The sequence below is a fragment of the Electrophorus electricus genome, chromosome 2 (genome assembly GCF_041902795.1).
Source record: "Electrophorus electricus isolate QZ-2024a chromosome 2, ASM4190279v1, whole genome shotgun sequence".
Taxonomy (NCBI): Eukaryota; Metazoa; Chordata; class Actinopteri; order Gymnotiformes; family Gymnotidae; genus Electrophorus; species Electrophorus electricus.
Window position 1 is genome coordinate 29676735 of NC_137498.1, and position 12372 is coordinate 29689106.

Sequence of the window (12372 nt, forward strand, 5' to 3'; positions counted from 1 at the left end):
CAGCATCTCATAAATCAGACACTGTGTGAGACGATAAAACCTGCTCCAACCCTAACAATGCCGGATACTTGCTGGACACATCGGAAAAAGTAGCATGTACAGGGTTATCAGTATGGTTCACACACATATTGAGTAAGCAGGGAGGCTGGACTTCCTAAAACAAAGTCATTTCTGATATCTAAAAGTAACAGTGTCTGTGAAAGTATCGTTTTAGCATAAATGAGTGCATACGCGCTTTACCCCCGCCATTATCTTGACACTTACCTACTAATTTTGTTATCTTATTTTGGGTCTTCTAATCGTCCAGTTATGATATCCAACCCCCTTATCTTTTAAGTCCCGTGGCTGACCATGCAGGCGCACACAATGCCAATCAATTCTTTAAGTCTGTCCTCCCAAATGGCGTTTTTGCATATACACGAATCAGTGAGAAGCAGAGATTCATCGACTCTAATGGTGAGAATGAGCAAAGATGCATGTCAGTGTGATTCCGAGCATTACCATTTGACACACCGTTTAGTTTCGAGTCTGTCGTCTTATAAAAACAGATCTTATAATATTGTAACTTTTCATTCTTCCGTTAATAGATTACTGCCCTGATTACGAATTAGGCAGTAACTTGTCATGGGCTTTATTAAACCCAGGGTGATATCCATCAAGTGTAGCCTATTAGAATAAAAGTTGGGTAGAATTTTCTTCAAATGCTTTACATTTGCTGCAAATTAACAATGCTCTGAAAAATGAATAGATAGAAAATCTATCTATCTATCTATCTATCTATCTATCTATCTATCTATCTATCTATCTATCTATCTATCTATCTATCTATCTATCTATCTATCTATCTATCTATCTATGAGCTTATAATGGAACCATTTTACATGCTTCCACTGAAATTGCTTTAGAGCTTAAAAGGATGAGTAAAGGTTGAATGTAGGCACCAGATAAAAAAAACAACTACTCCAAAACAGGATGAGTTAATAGTCACAAGAGGGCGAACTTTCCCAACGCACGCTACCTATGACTCTCTCTCTCTCTCTCTCTCTCTCTCTCTCTCTCTCTCTCTCTCTCTCTCTCTCTCTCTCTCTCTCGCTCTCTCTTTCTCTCTGTGTGTGTGTGTGTGTGTGTGGGGGTGTCTGTCTGTCTGTCTGTCTGTCTGTTTGTAACCGAGAAAGAAAAAGAGAGAGAGAGAATGCAGTTGTGTTTGTGTGAGGTCTGGTACAATTAAAAAAAAACAGCTTAGTACAAAGAATATGGAATTAGTAAAAGTCTTTGAAACCAAAATATGCACTGCTTTACAACCTTACCAGATGCTTTGATACAACTTGACAATCACATATTAGTGTGACATGTCTAGGTTCACATATTGACAAAGAAGTTATAATGGAGCTACTGCATACCGTTAAATTACGGTATGCAGTTTACCACCAAATCTACTGTTGCTATATAAACTTGCCATATTGTCAGTGCACATTATATCACACTTTCCAGCACCCAGAACAAACCACATGTTGCTTTAGTGAGGACTGCATTACAAAAGGAAATAAGTACCCACTTTACCTGTCATATGCAGAATAAAGGATGAGTTCCAGTTCAGCCCTCTTTTAATTTACAAGCTAGCAACTATTTCTTCACTAACATCTGTAGAGATTGACCTAGTTCAGCAGAGAAACAATTTAATATTTTTAATCCATTATATCTTTTGCAAAATACAGTATAGAAGATTATATAGTGTATCAGTAAGACCATAACACAGCAAAAATTTGCTCAAGAAATATCAATTATTCTATATGAATAACCTTTTGGTACTTTTAAGCATGCCTGAGGAATTTCGCTAGTTTATCTCAATGTATACCTTATAATTGTGTAATGGTAAAAATGTTAATCATTATAGAAATTGACCAGTTCGTCAAGACTGGAATCACACTGTTTTTATACATAGCACACTGGCTGTGGTGACAAATTCTGGTGTGTAATTGGGAAGGTTTTGGGAAATGCTAATTGTGATATCATCGATGACAATAAACCTAGTCACCGACAGGATTGTTATTGTCATCCATGATATGACAATTAGCATCTTCCAAAACTTTTCCAATTACATGACAGAATTTGTCACCACAGCCAGTGCACTATGCATAAAATTTGTATATGACATCATATGCAATATAAATTTGATTTTGCCCACTTCATTAATATCTTCTGTGATTAAACTGGATTATTTTGTTCACCATTTCATTTATATAATTTTAGTCACTGGATGTTGTGCAGGACAGTCAAATTTACTTCCCTCAGAAGTATTCAAAATTTAGCTCATACCTTGGATCACATTGTTCCTAAAGCTGACAGCAATGACATCATATGAGTGCAAACATTTTTGTCTGCTTTATCATTAAAAGGTTAATTCAGTTTTATGTTTCCCTTGCTGCAGTCAATTGAAATTCCTGTTACAGTAATTCAATTTTTGTGTTGGCTTTTTTCTGTTATCAAAATACATCAGATGTAGAAAAACATGCAAGAAAGCAAATACTTTCTTTTTAATTATATTAGTTTAATAGTCAGTTATGCTATACAGTGTTCTCTATTTATGGTGCAGCCACAACAAATGCATTAACATAAACACTGGGATTCTACAGAGGAGAAATAGGGAACTGCATGCAATCAGTAACCATTTGCTGCTTTTAAATAAACATGGGTGAGGACACTTCTCAACATGGCTGATTCATGTTGACCATTACACTGAAAATTATATCAGAATTAACAATGGCTTTTTAATCATTTGATATGGTTTGTTTGACTTACATGACATACATGCTTAACCAATATCTATTGTTACTGATACTGGTACTGTGTACCAATAACTACTGTGAAGTCCTGCAGAATTTAACCATGTTGCAGGTAGCATGATACAATGGTTTACAAATGTTTGGCATATTAGCAATATGATGGACTATTGGCAGTAGCCATTTTAATGAGGTCAGATCTCGTCACCACTGACAGTGTTGATAAAGTTAAATAGTTGACAGACATGTTTGGTTATAGCTGTTGGCTGAAATCACCACATTAAAGGGTCGTCATATCTGTAGGCAAAAAAAAGAGAAAAAATCTTTTTTTAAAATCTGAAAATCAACATGGATACTAGGTAGTAACAAATTTTCCATTTAATCCCAAATAAATGTGTACTAGATGTATTAGTCTGACATTGAACTGCTAAAATCAACATTACACTTTTGAGCATTATACACACGGCATTTAGTATAGAGCATTATACACACGGCATTTAGTATAGAGCATTATACACACGGCATTTAGTATAGAGCATTATACACACGGCATTTAGTATAGAGCATTATACACACGGCATTTAGTATAGAGCATTATACACACGGCATTTAGTATAGAGCATTATACATGCCTGGGAGAACTGGAGAGGATTTCTAAATGTTACCTGGATTGTGGTTGGTCATGTGTCTCTCCAAACAGCAGACTTGCAGTTAATGCATCAGTGTTTGACCTTTTCCCATACCTGAGAAGTCAAATGTGGGGTCAGCTGCAAATACTGCATCTTATGAGCTGGTCCTGTCCTGTTTTTAAACACTCACACTGTATTAGCACTAAATGTACTGTATTTGCATTATGTCAATTACTTTTTTTTTTTTAATCAATTTTCCTTCCATACAAGCATTCTGTATTACTTAATGTCTGTGGGTTCTTTTCCTTCAAATTATGTCAATTTTATTTAAAGCCAGCAAATAGTAAGAATTTGTGAAAGAACCTTTCAGGGTCTGTGTCAATGAAGATAGCCCACATTTGCTGACATTCAGGAACATTAGTATCTTAGCACTTTTCATTTGTCAAAGAAGTATAATAAAAATCCACAGCTGCCTCATTTCACAGTTGGAATATCTTTGAACAGCGACGGTATCGCGATGATCTGAGACTAATTCAGTGAGTGGGAGTATCGCAATGAGAGAATCAGTGGGGTAATTCTTGGTGGATTAATACTTGATTCCAAGAAGCACTTAAAAAGTAAAATATGATAATTCTGCAGTGATGGCATCTAACTCAATTTTGGCAATATATATATATTTTTTTACAGTTTCCTTGAAGGTCACTGTAACTTTCAAGTACTATATTCTGATAAAACTGAATTTAATCCGTGGGATACCACGGAGATACTGCGGGGATACCACCAAAACTGGGATACCACGTCTCACCTCTGCCTTGTGATGAGGTTGATGTAGTGTCTTAGGGCGGAATAATACTTGGCTAGTTCTTCCGCAGGTGCATCCTCTCCCGGGTTGTCTGGCTTCGTTGGATATGCATCCGCAAGCGTTCCCAAGCATACGAGAAGGACGCATGCCACCCGTCCGAACCACATACTCGCTTGAAGACGCATCTAGGACAAATGAATGCGTGACAGCAGTTAGAATAACCAAGGAAATTCACTTTGTGATAACAACGTGTTGGATATTATTTATTAAAATAACAAACACAAATAACTGGTGTTAAAAAAGTTAATAGTTGCTAAAGCAATAGCAATCCTCGAAGACCTATTAAAGAGGACCGAGTACGCTAAATAAAATTACGTTTCGAAATACGCAAATCGAATAACATTACATTATAGTATGAGCACTTCGCACACGTTCGACGTTTAATCTCCAATAAAGATGTGATTTCGTTTAATATACTAAATTCTACAAATGATTTATCAACATGAGAGGAAAATATAATATTAGCTATTTGACTACTTTCAAGTTGATTCAATAACTTACATTGAACTGCAGCCTTCTCTCCGTTTGCCTGGGTTTTCAGTTTGACCGTACTCTGCGTCTTTTCTCACGTTTTTCATGGGTTTTTATATCTGAGCGGAGCGTGCAGTTAAGAGGAGGGTACCCGTTAAAGTGAAAGAGGGTCTAATCAGCACGCGCAATCACGTCATGGATTAATCGGCCTATTGTCATTGCCGATTAGGTCGACAAAATATTTTTGTCCAAATGATCGAAATATGCCTACGTGAATTAAAAAATTTAGTAAACGTTATAGTCAAACACATCACATCGTTATATAAATGAAACTATATTTACGGGATTTGTAAAACAATCTACTGAATTTATTTCTTGGAAAAATAGCACGTTTAAGTGAAAGAAAAGGATTCGAAGTAAGTTTAGAGTTTAGGATTTAGAGTTTAGGTATATTTATATTTGTGTTATTGACTCTTTACACAACAGTATTTCAGAATCAGGATCTGAATCAGAATCAGGCTTTGTTGGCCAAGCATGCCCATGCGCACAAATAATTTGTTCTTGGTTACAGTAGCTCGCACCGCACACGATACAAGAAGAGACATTTGAACTAGAATACAATGCATATAACACTAGCATAAATGCATTTAATGCATACATTTTTACCATAAATAAATATAATTTTAGCATAAATGCATAAAAACTGATTCAAAAACTGATAACGGTATTTACACACATCAAGCAATATACCAGCAAAGTCAACGCTTGGATCTAAGAGGCAAGCATGAACCTATGTACTTGTGTGCTTGTGAACATGTGAACATAGCAACAGAAAATGACCCTGAGAACCGTTGTTACCTGTGTGTGTTGTACATGACTTCAGGCATGTGTTATATAGTGTTGTGTGACCTCAACCATGTGTTGTACAGTGTTACATCAATCATACAGTTGCCAGCTCAAGACATTTTACTGTGATCAAAGGAATCATGTTGCAGTCATACAGTTTATAATATGACACTGCATTCCTCTTAGCAAAACAATTAAAAGAACGCATATTAGAGAACTGTGCAGTGTATGGAAGAAACATTAAACATATATAACTACCTCAGAATCACTACTGCTACTATAGCAGCAGATGATGGTGCTCCCACGTGCCTTCTACTATTGGAACACTGTTGTTCTTTAATCAACTTTTTTTTTTTCCTGTGTTATCACTAAACCAAGTTAATTATTTTTGAAGAAGCATTGTTGCTACAGCATAATTAAAATGCAATACAAATCTGCTAAGGTGATTTTAAAAAAGCATGGTTATATAATCACTTTGGATAATTTTGAGGTTCTTTTCAGCTATATATAAATTTAATATAACAACATTCATTCACAACACTTGATTAAAAGCTTATTCAACACAGCAGCAAAATATCAAACATCCTTGATCTCTTAGAAATTAGTGCCTCCTCTGGTTCCTGCTCTGAAACAGTCAAGTAAGGTATGTTTTTAGTTGTCTTTAGTGAGTGTGTGTCTGTATGTTTGTGCATGTGTGTATGTGTAGAATTTAAAAGTCTGTATACTGGAAAAAATAAGATGGAGGTCAAAGTAGAAAAAGGAAAAAGCTAGTGCCAAGCCTGTGACCTGCTCATTCTGCCTCGAAGCTAGTGTGCTAAGTCAGACATGTTACGTCACAGGTCAAAAAGAGGGCACGAAGGAACTTTAATAAAGCCTCCTGCATCTTTGCTTGACCAATAAAATTGTGTCACAGCTGTGTTACACACTGCCAGTCACAATGACACTGCCCAGGAGGCCAAAGTGAATGGAACATGGCACACAGTGACACATCTGTCACCTGTCACACATACACACACACGCACACACACACACACAAACACAAACATGCACATGCACATACAAGCGCCGAGCTTTCCACTCAGGTCACACCAAAACATAATGACTTCAGTAATCCATCTGCAGGTTTTTCGTATTTTCAGCTTTCATTTATGTTCAGAATTTCAGCTACACTCGCATGAAGCTGCTGCTCTCACAGCAGTGTGATGCTCTCAATCTGCATTCTCTTGTTGTCAGAGATATGCCCAGAATGAACCAGAGGAGCAGATTTATAGGAGGGAATTTTTATCAATACCAATGAAAAGAAAACACATGACCAATGCATAAGAACCACTTGAAACAAGAAAGCAACAAACAAACACTAGGAGAATGGGAGTATATGCAATAGAATCAGATATGCAAAACCAAACAGAACTAAACAAAGCCAAATATAAAAAACCAGAAACACAATAACTGACAGGCAACTCAGAGAAACATGGGCTTAAATATACAAAACAATGAGGGATAACCAGACACAGATGAACCCAATAATGGGTGCATGACTAAACATGGAGGCATAAAAGGGAAAAAAAAACAAGGCAAAGATGCACATGGAAATGCATTTTGGGGAAACACGATTCAATGGGGGAGTCACAACACAGGGGAACTGTGACAACAGGGAGGGCAAAGCCGTGACAGCTCTGTTCACCTGACTCTGCTAGAGTCAGTTGGCTGTGAAATTGCAGGTTTATTATTGTCACCGTTGGCCCCTCCCTAGCATCCTGGTTTCTATTGTTTCCTGTCTTGTGTCTTTGTTTTCATTTGCTTCCGTGAATTTGAGTTCTCCACTCTTGTTTAGTTCTCATTAGCCTATGTATTTAATCCTTGTGTTTGCCTCAGTGTTTTGCCAGTCATTGTTTGATGTCTGGTGATGTTATCCTGGATACTGTTCTACTTACCTTGTGTTTTTAGCCTTGTTCTGTTTCTTTGTTCACACTGTTTTATTCTCATTGTCATGTCTGTTATTTCTTGTGGATCTGACCATATCTATATTTCGACCCTGGACTAATTAAACAACTCTGATTATGGATTTTCCATGAATAAATCTCGCTCATCTCAGCATTTGTATCTGCCTCATGTTTGCTCAATTATGCTTTATATCAGTGAAAAAAACTACATGATACAAAAACAACTCTCAACCACTCAAATTGGATGATGAAGTTTTTCCAAGAACCTTTGTTCTTTTGTATGTGTCCAGTTCACAGCTTGACTTGTCTGACCCAACTTCAGCACAGCATCATTGATGATAATGAGAGGAAAAGGCCCAGGAGAAAATGGGAGGGGCAAGCTGTATTTCAGTTGCTTAATGCAGTTATATCTTGATAACATTAACTTAAACTTAAAAATTGCTATAAAGTATTCATAGATGTCCAGCAAAAGCCATCAGCAATTATTTCTTTGTGGTACCAGCGCAATATTCTTCACAGCCCTACTTTCACTACAGATTAAAAGATGCAGAATTATGTGAAAATTATGTAAGATATTCACTGGTGTATCCAAGCAAGGAAAACTGTGCAGTTTCTGCTCTGTGCTGTCTTCATACCCAGTCCTGTGCCTCTCTAGGATAGGCAATGAAAAATGCTGTATTATGTATAGACCTGAAAAATGCTGTATTATGTATAGACCTGAAAAATGTTTTTTTGTCATGTTATCCTTCCCCTCCAAGCTCTACAGAAGAAGACCAAGGCTGGATCTTATGTTCCTGAAATGTTGTTAGACTGTCTTTAATTTACCATGCAGGGATTTTGAACCTGTGGCCTTGTGGTTGTGGAGGCAAAGCAACATTTCTATGAATCCCTACATTTCCACCACTACTAGAACATTCTTTAGTGTTAGCAGATTTAAGTTGGTATGGCTCTCAAACCAAGAAAAACAAGCACCTACTTTGGCAAAATGCTATCCTTTTTTAAATGGAGCCATCCAGAAATATCCAACCATATCAGGGACTTGAGAAAACCCAATTTTTATAAATTGCACGCACACATGCTCACACTCACTCACATTCACACCGAGAGAGAGAGAAAGAGAGAGAGAGAGAGAGAGAGAGAGAGAGAGAGAGAGAGAGAGAGAGAGAGAGTTTGTATGTGAGTATGTATGATAATGATGGATTTTTGTAACCATTACAGAGATGGGTCCATCTGACAATGAAGGCACTTTAAGTTTAAGTCAGATGCATTGAGTGGTTACCCACCATTCTCTGACTAATCTCTCATGATGTACTTTTGTCATTTCTACATTTTTGTCTTTCTGCCTCATTTTCTCAATATCTGACTTCATAAACCCATTACATAAAGATCAACTGTGTAAATGATGTGTTAAAAAGTCTATAGTGATAAGAAATTGTATTTTGTTCCTTATATTTTCCTCCTCTACCCACTCCCCATGCCTCAAAGACTGAATATTTTACTCATGAAAATATTTTCCCGCAAACATTGTCTCCCCCTCTTTATCACATGTTCATTTTGTTCTGTGTTCATGATGATTCATGTCCGTGTTGGTATCTGTGTTCACTTAGGGGAGGGCGGTGGAAGGGGAGCAGCTAGTAGGCTGCGCTGGAGGAGTGTGATGTGGAAAACAAAGAAATCATCTTTGATTCTCATCAGGGAAACTATTATTGATTTTGCACGCCTGCCTTTGGCTTTTGTCTTTCTCCACTCACTCGAGTTGAATAAACCAAACTGCCAGGCCAACATTCTTCAATGCTTTTTGTTATCATCTCATTCTACAAAGTGGAATAACACTCAGAGAGAGGGAGAAGTCCTTTGCACACAAGCACTCCAAGGCATGACCGGCTGCTGCTCTCCAGCTCTTAAAGAAAATAAAAAAGGACTTCCTTTGGTACACTGTTAGATGTCACTGCCTTGATTTTTTTCCCCCAGCATCTTATAAGGTGACAAATTAATAAATTGAGGCAACCCTTCTGAAGATCATTGCCTAAAGATATATTTCAAGTCCTTTACACCCATCAGTGTATATGAAAGTGCCATTGGATGTAAACCAGAATCAGCATGTGTAAAATTCATTAGTATCCAAAAAAACTGATGAGATATATATAGCTCAGGAAATCAAATATTTAGACTCTTCAAATTGCAGCAGGCATCTAGTTTTACACATCACTCAAAGTGAGCTGCCTCCAGTGTCATCTTGTTTTTGTTTGCACTGAAGCAGTTTCTCTGAGGGCGTTATTTATGCAGAGGTTAATTTTAATCTCCAGTTGTCTCATGACTGAGTAAGTTGACAGTTCAATGACCATTACATGACAAATACAATTCAATGACAATTACATGCTCTCAGTTGTGTTTCTGTCAATTCACCTGTTCATTTATTCCTTTGGATTTCATGTTCTGCTTTCTGTGACATTTTGCACAAAATGGCAAAATGGCGTGAGTGATAGGCTGTGTGTACGTGTTTGGTTGGGTGTGTGCTGGACCATGATATCACCTCAATCCCCTGTCAAATGGTTCGCCAAGGACTGGGAGTGGCCAAGAGGTTTGGGAATGATGGAAAGATGCCACCAAGTCTGGGTGCAGGATCTTGGTGGCCAGCCTCCAACTTTGTTCTTCTATACCTCTACCAGTATAATATTCCATTCCTCAAACACCAGTTTGATGGCCCGGAACTCCCTGTCCCCAATGTTGTAATTCTTTTCGGCAGGTGACAACTTCCTGGGAAAAATGCAAGATGCTTTAATTTGGTTCTAGGGCATTGGAGAGAACTGCTCCCCATCTCCTGTATACAAAGCATCTACCTCAACAAATGGCTTGGTAGGATCAGGATGCTGCTAGTGAGGGGCAGTGGTGAATGCCTCTGTCAACCCTGTGAAAGCCACTTTTGCATCTGGGATCCACTTAAGCCTGTTCTGCTTGCCTTTCAAGAGATCAGTGAGAGACTTTGCCTTAGAACTTAAGGACCTGATGAAGCGCCTGTAAAGATCTGCAAACCCCAAGGCCACAACAAAGGTCACATACTCACTAACATACTGTACCATTGTGGCTATTTCCTTCTGTGATAATGAATAAACCTTAGTGTGGGGCATTGTCCACCAGGTAAATGGAACAGTCTGTACAGAACAGATGGTCCAGGGAGATGGCTTGTTTGACCACATTGATAGATTTTTCCTCTTCCCTGCAAGCTAGTTCAGCCTGGATTTCATTGCCAAGACCCTTCATGAATACGCTCACCAGTGCCTGCTCATTTAAACTGCAAGCTGCAGCCAGAGTGCAGAACTCAAGGGAGTACTTTGCAGCTTTAACCCTGCTTTAGACCTGGCAGGGCTTTACAGCACACTCTACCCTGTTTAGGGAGAAGATTAACCATCCTAAGTTGTTGGATGAACTAAGGGTAGGTGTACCACAGAGAGGAGTTGCTGTTGACAGGTGACATCCCCAAGCCTTAGCCCTCCCCATGAGTAAGCTGGTAAAAGCTACCTTGGCGTGGTGCGACTGATGGTTCACAAACTATAGTAAACCTTTCACATTCCTCCGTATTACCACTGTAAACCTGTGGAGTAGCAACATGGAAGAAACAAGTCCCGCTAGTGGGAGAAGAAGCATCATTACAAGTCACACTATCTGGAGTCATGTAGAGAGCCTCCACGCAGCTGACCAACCTGTCAAATCTGGCACAAAGTTGCTCAAGTTCCTGTCCCTGGTCAGCAAGTATTTGCTGTTGCCTCCTGATGACAGACCCTTGAAGGCTAATAGCTTCAGTCAGTGAGAACTCACTTGCTGCACGTCTACAGTCTGGCTTCGCATTCTCTGACATTTTGCATGAAGGAGCAAGCCGCAAGTGAGAGTAAAAACAAAATGAGTTTTAAGGAAAGGCAAACACAGGAGTGAACTGAGTGGAAAATTGTAACAAAAAGAAGTAACTTAAGAAAAAAGGTCAAGGTCTTGTAGTTTGTTGCCATGTGAGCTATGTTCTCACAATGGATAAGGTCAGTGCAAATAACTGAATAGACGGTCCTGTGGGCTTAAATAAGCAGGGTGTAAATGAGGTGTAGGTATGCTTGATAATTAATAAATAGGTGATTCTGAATGTGGAAGTGATTATGTGTTGTGAGTGGTGGAGGGAATGATGAATGATGGGCTGGAGGTGTGTGATTGGCTGGAGGCTGAATGTGGCTGTGTTGGTGATTAGCTGTGTTTGTGTTTGGTTGGATGTGGGCTGCAGCATAACACTTTCTCTTTGTCATGTATTCTGGATTTGTTCACATTGGTTCTCTGATTCTGAACTGTTCTACCGACCCTGTTCATGGATTTTACCCTTAGTTGCCCTTGCTCTTCTTTGCATTTGTGTCTGGGAGGTTGAGTGTGGTTAAAACACAGCCTGCTATGTTGTCCTCAGGTTTAAAAAAAAAGAATATTGTAATAATGGTGAATGAGAATGTGAGACTTGTCATGTAATGAACATGTAATGTAATAGTCTGTAATGGACTATGTTCCCCAGAATCCTCTGGGGTGATCCCAGTCAGTGGAGTTCTGAAAGCACTAGTTAAACTTTGATCCTTTTAATTGTTCATGTGTTTTACCTTATGCCCATCTATACTTTACGTCTCTTTGTCTTCCCTAGTTTGGATCTGTTCACTTCTCTCTGCAGCCAACCCAGTTACATTTACTGATACGGTGCTTTATACTTGCAAGCGACTCCCAATCTGTCTTTGATAAACTCTGACAGTACCGCTGTAGAGGTTTTTAAAGAAGGTCCAGATTTCTTTTCCTGTAACCAGTGGTATATTTTTATTATTATT

At 38.4% G+C, this 12372-nt stretch overlaps 2 protein-coding genes across 7 annotated transcripts in view; both read right to left on the reverse strand.

Moving 5' to 3' along the window:
- The window catches only part of pals2b (protein associated with LIN7 2, MAGUK p55 family member b), a 13872-nt gene extending 13453 nt beyond the window's left edge, over window positions 1–419 (reverse strand). For 3 of the 6 annotated variants that reach the window (XM_081698192.1, XM_081698172.1, XM_081698181.1), the window contains exon 1: window positions 265–419. The gene's annotated coding sequence lies outside the window, so the exon portion shown is untranslated. Of the gene's footprint in view, window positions 51–264 lie in introns of those variants that run through there. The other 3 variants (XM_081698196.1, XM_081698187.1, XM_081698177.1) reach the window with 2 other exon arrangements.
- Window positions 420–2527: 2108 nt separating this feature from the next.
- On the reverse strand, window positions 2528–4907 carry npy (neuropeptide Y). The gene is made up of 4 exons (XM_027030110.3): window positions 4773–4907; window positions 4215–4396; window positions 3446–3523; window positions 2528–3077 (listed from the first exon to the last, which is right to left on the reverse strand). The coding sequence occupies exons 2-4, from the start codon at window positions 4394–4396 to the stop codon at window positions 3053–3055; spliced, it is 285 nt and encodes a 94-aa protein (XP_026885911.2). The 5' UTR covers window positions 4773–4907; the 3' UTR covers window positions 2528–3052.
- Between the last annotated feature and the right edge of the window lie 7465 nt (window positions 4908–12372).